This window comes from Microtus oregoni, unplaced genomic scaffold (assembly GCF_018167655.1).
Source record: "Microtus oregoni isolate MIOR12 unplaced genomic scaffold, Mior012 000001F_ref0000356, whole genome shotgun sequence".
NCBI lineage: Eukaryota > Metazoa > Chordata > Mammalia > Rodentia > Cricetidae > Microtus > Microtus oregoni.
In genome coordinates, this window is record NW_024543060.1 from 65,176,579 (window position 1) to 65,189,330 (window position 12,752).

Genomic DNA, 12,752 nt, shown 5'->3' on the forward strand with positions numbered 1-12,752 from the left:
CATGGCAGGAAGCATGGCAGCATAAAGGTAGACTTTCTGCCAAACCTGCACCTGTAGCCTCATGGGGTGTATGTAGCCTAGGGCTGGGTTTACTGATGGTTCTGTACATTATGCAGGCCCCACCCAGAAGTGGACAGCTGCAGCATTACAACTCCTTTGTGGGACAACCCTGAAAGATACTGGCAAAAGGAAATGTTTACATTGGACAGAACTTTGGGCAATATACATGGTATTAGAGTTTGGAAGGAGAAATGGCCAGATGTGTGATTGTTCACTCTAGCCAATGGACTGGCTGAATGGTCAGGGACTTGGAAAGAGCATGATTTGAAAATTGGTAAGGAAAACATCTGGGGAAGAAGTATGGCTAGATCTCTCCAAATGGGCAAAGGATGTGAAGACGCTTGTGTCCCGTGTGAATGCTCATTAAAAGGTGACGTCAGCTGAGGAGGAGTTCAGTAATCACATAGATAGAATGACCCATTCTGTGGACAGTCAGCCTCTCTCTCTCCTCAGCCATTCCTTTATTGCCCAGTGGGCCCATGAACAAAGTGTTCATGGTGGCAGAGATGGGTCTATGCATGGGCTCAACAACATGGATTTCCATTCACCAAGGCTGTCCTGACTGCAGCTGCTGCTGAGTGCCAGATCTGCCAGCAGCAGAGACCAACACTGAGCCTCAGATACAGCACCATTTCCTGGGGAGGCCAGCCAGTGACCTCGTTGCAGGTTGACTGCATTGGACCACTTCCTCTGTAGAAGGGACAGTGCTTTGTCCTTACTGGAGTAGATACTTATTCTGGTTATGGATTTGCTTTTCTTGCACATAATGAAGCCAAAACCACCATCTATGAACTTAAAGAATGCTTTATCCACTGACATGGTATTCAATACAGCATTGCTTCTGACCAGGGAACTCAGTTCACACCAAAGAAGTGCCACAGTGGGCCCATGATCATGGAATCCACTGGTCTTTCCATGTTCCTCACCATCCTGAAGCAGCTGGCCTGACAGAAAGATGGAATGCCTTTTGAAGACGCAGTTATAGCACCAGTTAGGTAGCAGCAGCATGAAGGGCTGGGGCAGGGTTCTTTTGAAGGCAGTATGTGCTTTGAAACAATGTTCAACATATGGTATGGTTTCTCCTGTAGCCAAGAACCATGGGTCAAGGAATCAAGGGATGGAAAAGGGAACATTTCCACTCACTATACCCCTAGTGACCCACTAGGAATGCTTTTACTTTCTGTTCCCTAAATTCTGCTGGTCCATAAGTTTTAGTTTCCACATGGAGACACAACAAACATTCCTTTGAACTGGAAGCTCAGACTTCCTCCTGGTCACTTTGGGCTCTAACGCTCTTAAATCAACAGGCTAAGAAAGGAATAACAGTGTTAGATTATGGGGAAATTGGATTTCCTCTCCATGATGGAGGTAAGAATTATGTTTGGAGTGTAGGCGGTACTTTAGGGCATCTTTTGGTGCTACCATGCCCTTGATTAAAGTTAAAGGGAAGTTACAAAACAGCCTAATCTGGGCAGAATGACAAAGGGCACAGAGCTATCAAGAATGAAGGTGTGGGTCACTCCTACAGGACAAGAGCCAAGACCTGCTGAGGTACTTGCAGAGGGTGGAGGAAATACAGAATGGAGGCCGTGTGACCAGCCACAGAAATGAGGATTATAATGGACACGAGTGCTTCTGTTGTGTTTTGTTAAGAATGCATTTGTACAGATACTTGTGCTTTTAAGTTTGAGATACTAAAAGAATGTCTCTCAAGAGACATTGCCACCTATCCTAAGTTTATAATGCATTTGTGATTGCACATGGGATAGATATGTTTAGATGTTATTTTGACCTGGTTGTTTTCATTTGGGAAATTAATCATGACCATAACTTGACTTAAGGAGAACGATTGTGCGTCAAGTTGACAAGGGGTGGATTGTGATAGCTATTCTTGGTTGTCAACTTGACTATATCTGGAATGAACTATAATCCAGAGATGCAAGGCACACTTGTGATCTAGATCTTGAGGTTGGAAGAGACACACCTTTTAAATCAGATCTTGAGGTGGGAAGGCACACCTTCTGGAACCTTGGAAGAAGGGTTCATTAGTTCTCGCCTGCTTGTCCTCGCCTTGCCAGCACATCCATTCCTTTACTGGCATTGGAGCTACTTCAGAATTCCAGCATACAGAAGATACGCTGAGACACCCAGCCTAGTGGGACTGAGCAACAACTAGATTCTTGGACTTTGTGTTCAGAGCTAGCCACTGTTGGATTAGCTGGACTACAGCCTGTAAGTCATTCCAATAAATTCCTTGTATGTGCGTATAATGATAATGTTATTAATATTATAAAATATATACATATATTTGTATGAGAGAGAAATTTTCATCCCTTAAGTTCTGTAACTCTCGAGAACCCTGACTAACTCCTGAGGGGAATGCTTTTTGTATGTGACTAGATAGAGAAATAAGTCAGTGAAGAATGGAAATATCCCATGAATCCTATGAGAATATGATGTGTATTTATTGCCTGAGTTTAGTTGTGACCAAAGGAATTGGTATATAATATGAGGGTTCCCTTTCTCCTTTTAGGTCTACTGTAATGATTGTTTTTCAAGATGTGTACATGGAGGCTGAGATTGTAATTTAGATGTTAGAGTGTTTGTCTAGTATGTACAGAGCCCTGAACCCAGTCCCCAGCCCCTTGTAAAACTAGATGCAATGTTGGGTGTTTATAATCCCAAAATGAGAGAAGTGGAGGCCTGTGTCATCCTTGGTTACTTGAGATGCTGTCTCAAAAACAATAAAGAACAAAGTAGATGAGAATGTGGCAGTCATTTTCCTGAGGTTGACCTGTCTTCTCCTGCCTCCCAAGCCTTGGGATTTAAAAGGTGTCTGCCACCATACTTGGTTTTTGCTCCTTGTTTCCTTGTCTTAATCAGGAAAAATGTCACAGAAATTTGTTCTTACTTGCATGTCATTAAAAGAACAGTTCTGTTGGGTCTAGTTGCCCATGCCTTTTTTTGTTTGTTTTTTTGAGACAGGGTCTCTCTATGTAGACCTGATTGCCCTGGAATTTGATATATAAACCAATCTGGCCTTGACCTCACAGAGATTCTCTTGCCTCTGCCTCTCAAATGTAGACTTGTCTACAAATGCCGCCTTGTCTGGCTATGGCCATGCTTTTAATTCCAGCGCTCATGAAGCAGAGGGGAGCAGATCAAGGCCAGCCAGGGTTACAAGATGAGACTCTATCTTAGGAGAAAAGTAGGGGAGTGTGTGGTGTACATATGTAATGAGAGGTTGAAGATAGCTTTGGTCTCATGGGAGAAGCCACGTCTCAGACAGCAGCAACGAGAAGATGGTTGGTTGGTGAAATTTCTTAAACAGTCTGAATATTTCTGGGCTGATTTGAATCCCTTGTATATCCAAAAGGAAACCTCTTTACATCATCTTTGGTCTAAAGTTATATGTGAATACAGTTTTATATCTAGTTTTAAGCCCACCCCCAACTCCAGTTAAGGTAGCTAAATATTGTAGGACTTAGTTATGGTCAGTAGGGGGCATCTGTCGCTTGCCTGTTGGTCTGAGGACCTCCAACAAAAGGATGGAGGGCATAGTCAGCTCCTGTTCCAGAATTGCTTCCTCTGAAAATGTCGTTAAACCATTACTACCTTTCAGGACATCAAATGGGAAAAGTGTTTGGGATATTGGAACAAAAGCTGCCCATGTCTCTAAATCAGGGACTTTAATGAGACTGGTTATGACCCACAGTTTTATGGGAGTTGTTTGTTGGAGAGTTAATGCCCTTCCATTTATCCTGAGGACTTCCGAACTTTGTCTCCTGCCCCTGTGGTCCCCTTCTTTTGTTTTCTCTTAAACCTTTTGACCAGTAACTCACCATGTTTTCCTAACTCAACACCCCATCTCCTTAGCCTTTTTTCTTCCCACTTCCTGTGGCATTTTTATTTGTTCTGCTTTGAGTGTTTTAGCTGGGGCTAAAATCCCACGGGAGTAGTAGGGACTTACAAAAGAAGGAAATCAAGGTTTGTACATCACTGGTTAAATATTCTGGGGAAAAGTTGAGAGCTTCTGTTTAATTGAAGGTTGGAGAGAGAATTCTTAGTTCAGAAGTGGCTGTGAAGCTCCTAAAAGCAAATGGAATGATCCCTGACTTCTTGGCTTGATTACATTCTTACACTTCAGTTAAGTAACTTAGTTTTATTTTAATTTTTTCCTCGCAGTAGATGAGAGTTCAAGGAACCAGAGTTTTTATGAATTTGATGTTTCTTTATATTAAGGGGTGGTAGACACATACGGGGCAGAGGACATGACTCAGGTGACTTACCCAGTTCTAAGGTTTTGGTTTAAAATAGCAATTTTCAGGTTTTTAAAAATCTTTTGCAGGGCCTCAGAAAAGAAGGTGGTAAAAATTACATCTGGAATACCTCAGACTGAAGTAAGTATTCTTAGTAGTGATCCCTGTCTCATTCTTTTTTAAAATATTTATTGGGGTGCTGGTGGGGATGTGGATGCATGAATGCCGTGGTACACATGAGCAAGTCAGAAGACAATTCTCCGGAGTCATTTCTTGCAGTACGAGTCTCTCTATGTCTCTTAAAACATTTTTAAAAATTGCCTTTTATTTATCTATCTGTGGTGTGTGTGTGTGTGTGTGTGTGTGTGTGTGTGTGTATACGCATGTGTAGGTCAGAGAATAAGTTGGGGGAATTGGTTCTCTTCTTCTAGCATTGTGGGTTCCAGAGACCAAACTTTGTCATCCAGCTTGGCAGCAAACAACTTTATCCACTGAACTATCTTCCAGGGCTAACTGACCTGCTAACTGATCTGCTTCCAGCAGATCTCCACCATCTTGCAACAGGAGTGCTTGGTTACAGATGTGTACTAGTACATTTGGCTTTGTCCATGGCTCTGTGGTTCTGGGGTGTTCTAGCTCAGGTTATTAGACTTGCACAGCATGCTTTTTTATCTACTGAGTCCCCATTTCGATTGTTTTTGTGTTTTTGAAACATCTTATTCTGTAACCTAGGCTGGCCCCCAACATAATCCTTCTACTTCAGCTATTGTAATAGGTTGCTAGTTCCCAGCTGCTCAGCCCTGAAATAATCACCCAGAAAGCATATTATTTAAATCACTGCTTGGCCCATTAGCTCTAGCTTCTTATATGCTAACTATTGCATCTTAATTTAACCCATCTCCATTAATCTGTGCGTCATCATGAGTTTGTGGCCTACCAGCAAAGTTTCAGCGTGTCTGTCTCTGGAGGTGGCTCCATGGTTTCTCCCTGACTCTGCCTCCTTCCTCTCAGCATTCAGTTTAGTTTTCTCTGCCTACCTAAGTTCTGCCCTATCAACAGGCCAAGGCAGTTTCTTTATTAACCAGTGGTATTCACAACATACAGAGGGGAATCCCAGATCATTCAGCCTCCCAGATGCTGGGTTTCTAGGTACCCTTTCTTCTGTCTGCATCATTTAATAGTTTTCTTTTAGGGCTGCTAAGTTGGCTCTGTAAGTAAAGGTGCTTGGGGCTAAAGCTTGACAACCTGGAGTTTGATCCCCTGGAACCACACGTTAGAAGAGGAGCTGAGCTCTGTATGTTGTAGCATAGATGCATATGTCCATGTATGCACGCAAAATTAAAAATAAATACATGTAAAAAAATTGACTGATATTTTTTTCTCTACCTACTTGGAAAGATATTTGGGCTGGCATAGTGAGCAGTTAAAACTGTCATCTGTTACACATACCAGTGTGGTCTTCATAGGAACGTTACAGGCATGGGATTGAGTTTGAGAGGAAAAGTAGCAGTGGTCGATGTTCCCTGTAAATTGGTAGCTGGTGAGAATGAAATTTCTTTGGATTCTTATTTCAAGATGTATAAGAACAGGTTTCATTTGAAATCTTGTGTTCAGCTTTGTATTTCCAAAGTAGATGTTTTTTGTTTTGGTTTTTTGAGATAATGTTTCTCTGTGTAGCCCTAGCTGACCTGGAACGAAACTTACCCTGTAGACCAGGCTGGCCTTGAACTCAGAGATCCAGTTGCCTCTGCCTCCCAAGTGCCGGGATTAAAGACATGCATCATCACTGCCCTATACAAAGTAGAAATTTATTTAGTTATTTTATAATTCAGTGAAGTAGTGTTTTTTTTAATCTGTACTGGGACCTAGATGTTCTTTTGATCTTTTTCACAGGGCAACTAAATATAACTTTTGTGTTTTGGGGTTTGTATGGAATTATTCTTTTTGTTTTTGAGAATGTGAATGTAATAATAGTTTGTGTGTTTGCTTTCTGAAAATAGTTGTTGTGATAAACCTAAGAATACTACTGATGTAGTCATGTTTTCAGTTAGACCTTAAGAAATGACCCTAACCAACGTTTTCTTAAACAAGAAGTTACAGTTTCTCTTCATTTTCATTTATTATCATATAGAGAATGCAGAAGAGGGCTGAACGATTCAATGTACCTGTAAGCTTGGAGAGTAAGAAGGCTGCGCGGGCAGCTAGGTGAGTGTTTCTAGCCCTTTGGGCACAAGCTAGAGATGTTATAAACATCAGATCAGATGTTGTAAAGGCCAGATCTTTGTTTCTAGATATAATTGTTGGTTTAAGTGGAACAGTGTTCTCATTAAAATTACTGAACACAGTTTGGGCCATAGTCAGAACATTTCTGCTGATTTGAATATAGGAGCTGTGCATTAGGTTTTGTCATCATCGGCTAGGGTTTTTATAATAGGTAAACGTCAGGAACTGACAGCTGCTTCTGAGTCTGAGGACTTCTTTTAGTGTACTCTTGGACTGTTGGTGAGAAGGAGAGTAAACTGACCCTCTTTCATGGGGTTGTTAGAATTAGCTAATGATTGCAAAGTTTGAGATCACAAGGAAGAAGTGTCATGTACCCTTGACACGGACATAGACTACTAAGAGTGTGAACAGCTTCCTAAAATTTAGCTTGTCTTTTCTTCCTACAGGTTTGGAATTTCTTCTGTTCCAACAAAAGGTGAGAATGCAGAGGTTCTTCTGAGAACGTTTACTTTCTTTTCTGACAATAGATTTCTTTCCTCCAAATTAAATTTGTTAGGTCTAGAAGCCCTTAAGAGTTACAACATTTACATCCTTAAGAGCTCAGGAGTATAAGAGAAGGTTCTGAAATTATGAGCGAGATCTTACTATTTGTTTTCCTTTCTTAGAAGATCTGAGGAATTTCTAGTACCTTGTTTACTTTTGTGTCTTATTAGCCTAAAATTATTGTGTACTTTTTCAGACCTCTGAGCTAACCTAAGTACTGAAGTGAAGAAGACTATATTTAACGTCACAGTTTTACTTTGAAGAACGTAAGAAAGAAGTAATCTTTGATAGACTTAGCTGTGAGGCTTATATTGGCATCATATATATTGATTAATAATTGGAAAAATAGTAGACTATGTAGAATATTAAAATGGTATTTTAGGGGCTGAGGAGGTAGCTTAGGGGGTAAAGTGCTTGAGGAGAGTTTGAGCCCTAGAACTCAGATGTTAAAAAACAGGATATGGTGGTGTGTACTTATAATCCTAGGGCTGAGCAGGCAGAGGCAGGGGGACACTTGGGACCTTCTGGTCATCCAACCTGCCTAATTGAGAGACCTGTCTCAATAAAACAAAACAAAGTGAACAGAGCCTGAAGACCCATGCCAGAGACTGTCCTCTGGCCTCCCACATACATACAAAATATAATATTTTAAGATAGGGTGTAGCAGTGTAGTCCTCCAATCCTAGCACTGGGACTGATGCAAGAGAATGCTAGTTGAAATCCAGCCTTAGCTATGTAGTAAAAAACTGTCTTAAGCTGGGTGCAGTAGACCACTTTAATCCCAGGACTTGGGAGGCAGAGGCAGGCGAATCTCTTGAGTTCCAAAATAGCACTATGTAGAGAGACCCTGTCTCAAAATACCATGAAAACAAAGCAATGTAAAAAACAACTTTTCTCCAAGAAAGCTAAAATTAATTTGAAAAGGAAACCTGGTCAATAAAGTAATATATAAGTATCATTTGCAGTGTTATTTTTACATTCTGACATATTAGAACTACAAAATAAGCCAGGCAGTGGTGGTGGACACCTCTAATCCCAGTACTGGAGAGGGAGAGGCAGGCAAATCTCTGTAAATTTAGGCCAACCTGGTCTACAGAGCAAGTTCCATGACAGCCAGGGCTACACAGAGAAACCCTATCTCGAACAACAAACAAACTACAGAATAACTCTTAGAAGAACTTAGAAAATGTAAAAGGAAATACTATTTTTTGAATAAGACATTTAATAGTTCATATATATCTGAATGTCTACAGTGGGAATTAGAGAACCTCTTATGAGATAAAGGTTAGTTAAAATAAATTTTGAAATGTTTTGTTGTGGGGTAACCTGCAGAAAAGACAGCTCAGACATGGAGTTAAGCCAACAGAAAGTCCTTATTGGGCTGGAGAGATGGCTCAGTGGTTAATAGCACTGACTGCTCTTCCAGAGAATTCAGGTTCAATTCCTAGCACCATGTCAGGTTCCAGGGGACCATATACCCTCATACAGACACCAGGCAAAAACACCAGTGCACATAAAATTTAAAAAGTGAATAAATTTAAGAAAGAAAGAAAAAGTCTTTATTAGCTGGCCGTCAACTACACTTGGTATTTAGGATCCTGGTATAGCCTCAAGCCTTTCCCAGGGTGAGCTTTAATGCATAGAAACCGTGTTTTTGTTTGACATACCTAGTTAATAAGAACAGTTAGCCATGAGTAGAACTACGGAAGCCAAAAAGTAAGGTTAGTACATTTAGAGACTATGGAATTTGATGGATTAGACCTTTTTTTAGTTTTGGTGGGTGATGTGGTCTGTGTGGTGAGTTTTATAGCCTGAATGGTACTTCCATCATAGAACCAGTTGTGCTAAGGTCTAGGGCCCTGATGTAGTTTGTAACAAATAATTATCTCTGGGTATAGTGGTACCTACCTGTAATACCAGTTCTTGAGGGTGGAAAAGTGGATGAATGAGAATTTGGGGTTTAAAGTCATCCACTGCTTCATAAATAACATATTAATTCCTTTCCTGTTAATGCAGTAAAATATCATGATGAAAGGCAGCTTCAAGAATAGAATTTACCTTGGCTTATGGTTCCAGAGGATAGGAGTCCATGATGGTAGAGCAGAGGCGTGACAGCAGGCACAGAGGTGAACTACAAATAGGCTAGGCTTTTTTTTTTTCCCCCTCAAAACCCACCCCAGGGATACTTTTCAATAAGGCCACACTTCTGAACTCATTAAACACCACTACCATCTGGGGACCAGTTGTTCAAATGCCAAGTTTTTGGGTAACTTTTCTCGTTTAAATCACCATCTATCCAGGATGTAATTCATTGAGTTTTTTATTTTATTCAGAGGTCTGTGCAGCATTACAGTGAGTCTGATATTTACTACCCACAAAGGAAATTTGAAATATCAGTTATTCTTATTCCTTTTTCTACCTCAGTGCTTAATCAACTGCTAATGTTTATCTTCATTTATAAATTTACCTTCACACAAGTGGAAGCATGTATGATATGTGATCTTTGTAATTAACTTTTTCGCTTAGTATAATACTTTTTTGTTTTGTCTTGTTTTTTGGTTTTTTCGAGACAGAGTTTCTTTGTGTGACAGCCTTGGCTGTCCTGGAACTCACTCTGTACACCAGGCTGGCCTCAAACTCACAGAGATCCACTTGCTTCTGCCTCCTGAGTGCTAGGATTAAAGGCGTTCACCACCACAGTCTGGCTTTTTTATTGTTTTTAGACAATTTCACTTTGTACCCTAGGGTGGCCTTGGGGTTACTGTGTAACTTACTTAGGCTGGTCTCAGAATTATGATCTTTCTCCTTTAGCCTCACAAATGCTAAAATTATAGATATGCACCCCTGGGCCAACTCTGTATATCTGATTTTTGCTTTTCCTTTTGAAAAGTTTTCAAGATAGGATTTCTCTGTGTATCCCTGGCTGTTCTGAACTGTCTCTATAGACTAAAGTGGCCTCAAACCCAGAGATCCGCCTGCCTCTGCCTCCCAAATGCTGGGATTAAAGGTGTGAGCCACCACTGGGGCCTGAATATCTTATCTTGTGTGTATAAATAGTGCTTTGCCACTGAACATCATTCTCAGTCTAACATGTTTCCAAGGTTGATTTTAAAGTATTTTCTGTTCATTTCATTGTTTATAATATATTCCACTATATGGACATGCCCCATTTTATTTAATCAGTTTTAAGTTGATAGTTGCTTATTGTTTTCACTAATTGCTTGATATAATTAATGATGCTCTGAATATTTGGGGGTTTTTTTTGTGTGTGTGTGTGTGTGTATGTATGCTTTTCAATTTTTTGAACCTCTGTCTAGAAAATAACCTACATGGAGTTAGTTCTCTACTTCCACCTTTACTTGGACTCTGGGGATAAACAGCCAGGCTTGTGGAGCAAGCACCTTTACCTGTTGAGCCATTTAACCAACCCCCATGTCAAATTCTCAAAAACACAATAGGATTTGTCAAAGTAACTTATAAATTATGTTTGTAGGTATTGTTCTTTTTTGAATCAATTAATTTTTCGAGACAAGGTCTTATATATGCCTAAAGTATTTATCCTGTGTATTGTTTATGCTTTTAATTTGATTTGAGGATTTAATTTTATGAGTTTTAGCAATATTAGATAATTAATTTTGTTTAAATTTTTTTCCCTTAGGTCTGTCATCTGACACCAAACCTATGGTATGAAATCTTTTTAAATTTCTTACAAGCCAATTTTAATTCTGTGTAGTTTTAAGGATAGAAGTTCTTTGTCAAATTAGAGAAGACTGTCATGAGTTTGGTAACATTTTTCAGTATAGTATGCCTTGAATTTTAAGTGTTTGAAGTCTGGGGAAGATAGAAAAGTTGCCACATCTTCAAGTACCTACAGATAACCTTCTTTCCTACCAACCATCACCTTGTTTTATGGCCCCGAAGTTTTAGGCCTTACAACTTATGGTAATATAATTTTTCTAAAAACATTAATTAATTAATTTGTTGGTTTGTTTATGGTTTTTTTGAGGCAGGGTTTCTTTGTGTAGCCCTGACTGTCCTGGGGCTCACTCTGTAGACCAAACTGGACTTGAAACTCAGAAATCTACTGACTCTGCCTCCCAAGTGTTGGGATTAAAGGTGTGCTTCATCATGCCTGGCTTTTAAAAGAAACCTTTTTTTTTTTAAAAGATTTGTTTTTGGAGAGTGTCGTTCCACAGTGCGTGTGTGGTAATCAGAGGACAGCCTCGTGGAGCCGGTTCTCTCTTGCCTTCACTCAGGCTCTGGGGACAGACTACAGGTTTGTGCAGCAAACACCCTTCACCTGCTGTGCCATCCCATCTGCACCTGATGATTCTTAGTAATTACAAAGAATCCGTGGAAGCAACTTAATAAATTCTATCTATAGATATTGTTCTTTTTAAAATAAATCAATTAATCTAATTTTTTGAAGCAGGGTCTCCTGATTCCTGGGCTAACCTGGGTCTTATTTTCAGCTAAGGATGGCCTTGAACTTCTGATTCTCTTGCCTCTCCAGATTGCTGGGAGTGCATGCATTCCTCACTCTTGTCTGCCCCACTCCATTTGTTACTAGGGGTCACACCCAGGATGCATGCTAAGCCGACACTCCACCAGCTGAGCTACATTTAGCCCCAGCCTTTGGTCTCATAATATTGCTTATAAGTTTAAAAGAAGCCAGGCGTGGTGGCATATGCCTTTAATCCAATAAACACACAGATGTATTTGTGTGTATATAGATATATATGTATATATAACACATATGTATGAGAGTAAAAAATGGAGAATATATATTTATTATACATACATGAGAGTAAAAGTGGAGAATTAGAGTGGTATTTTTTTGGACCATTGTGACTTGTTAGCATGTTTTAAAAATAGAAACATGTTGTGGTAAAATATATTCAACTTTGAAATCTTGCTCCATTTAGTATTATAACTGAGTTGAGATAATTTATTACTGTTATTATTAGTTAACGTGTTCTAAATTATCATACCAAGGCTTCCAAGAAAATAAAGGGAGTTGAGTTGCATCATTTGTCTTCTACAGTTGAGAAATTTGTCTTTGATGGAAGTTACAAAATAGTCCCACACTAGTTTATAATTACATATAATAGAGGGTTATTTATTTAGGGGTGGACTCAACAGATCACAGTCCTAGATCACAGTAGATCACAGTCCTTTGCACTAATGGGGAACAGGAATCTATCTGGCAGCCAGAGTGAGAGAGCGAGCGAGCACACGTTTTACAGCTCCATTTATAGTATAAGAGACCATGCCTACGTGAGCTGGTATCTTAAAGGCTATTGGCTGAAGGAGCTCCCACAGCACCTCCTTTTGTTTAAATAAGAGAGTTCTAAACCCAATATAAAACTATGTACACTAGGAACAGATATCAAGTATAAAGTTAGAATTACAACCAGCATAAACAATATTAAGCAAGGAACATATCTTAATCTTTTAATAAACATTTTATCCTAAGGAGTCTAAGTCTTGTATTAGACATGGCTTCGCTAAATCATAAGAGGACGGTAACTACGACTATCTAATCTTTAACCCTATCGAAGGCCTGAGAAGGGAAATAATATTACTTGAGTAGGAAGTTCAACCAAGCAGTTTCCAAAATGTACAGTAGATGACAGAGACAGCTGTCTAGCTGAGCACTCACTTAAG

At 39.8% G+C, this 12,752-nt stretch overlaps 1 protein-coding gene across 2 annotated transcripts in view; it reads left to right on the plus strand.

Moving 5' to 3' along the window:
• The window catches only part of LOC121460756 (SAP domain containing ribonucleoprotein), a 58,310-nt gene that overhangs the window by 20,086 nt on the left and 25,472 nt on the right, over positions 1-12,752 (plus strand). For both annotated transcript variants that reach the window (XM_041671309.1, XM_041671301.1), the window contains exons 5-8: positions 4,409-4,460; positions 6,451-6,524; positions 6,989-7,017; positions 10,744-10,769. In XM_041671309.1, the coding sequence (XP_041527243.1) occupies positions 4,409-4,460; positions 6,451-6,524; positions 6,989-7,017; positions 10,744-10,769 (181 nt within the window). The remainder of the gene's footprint in view (positions 1-4,408; positions 4,461-6,450; positions 6,525-6,988; positions 7,018-10,743; positions 10,770-12,752) is intronic.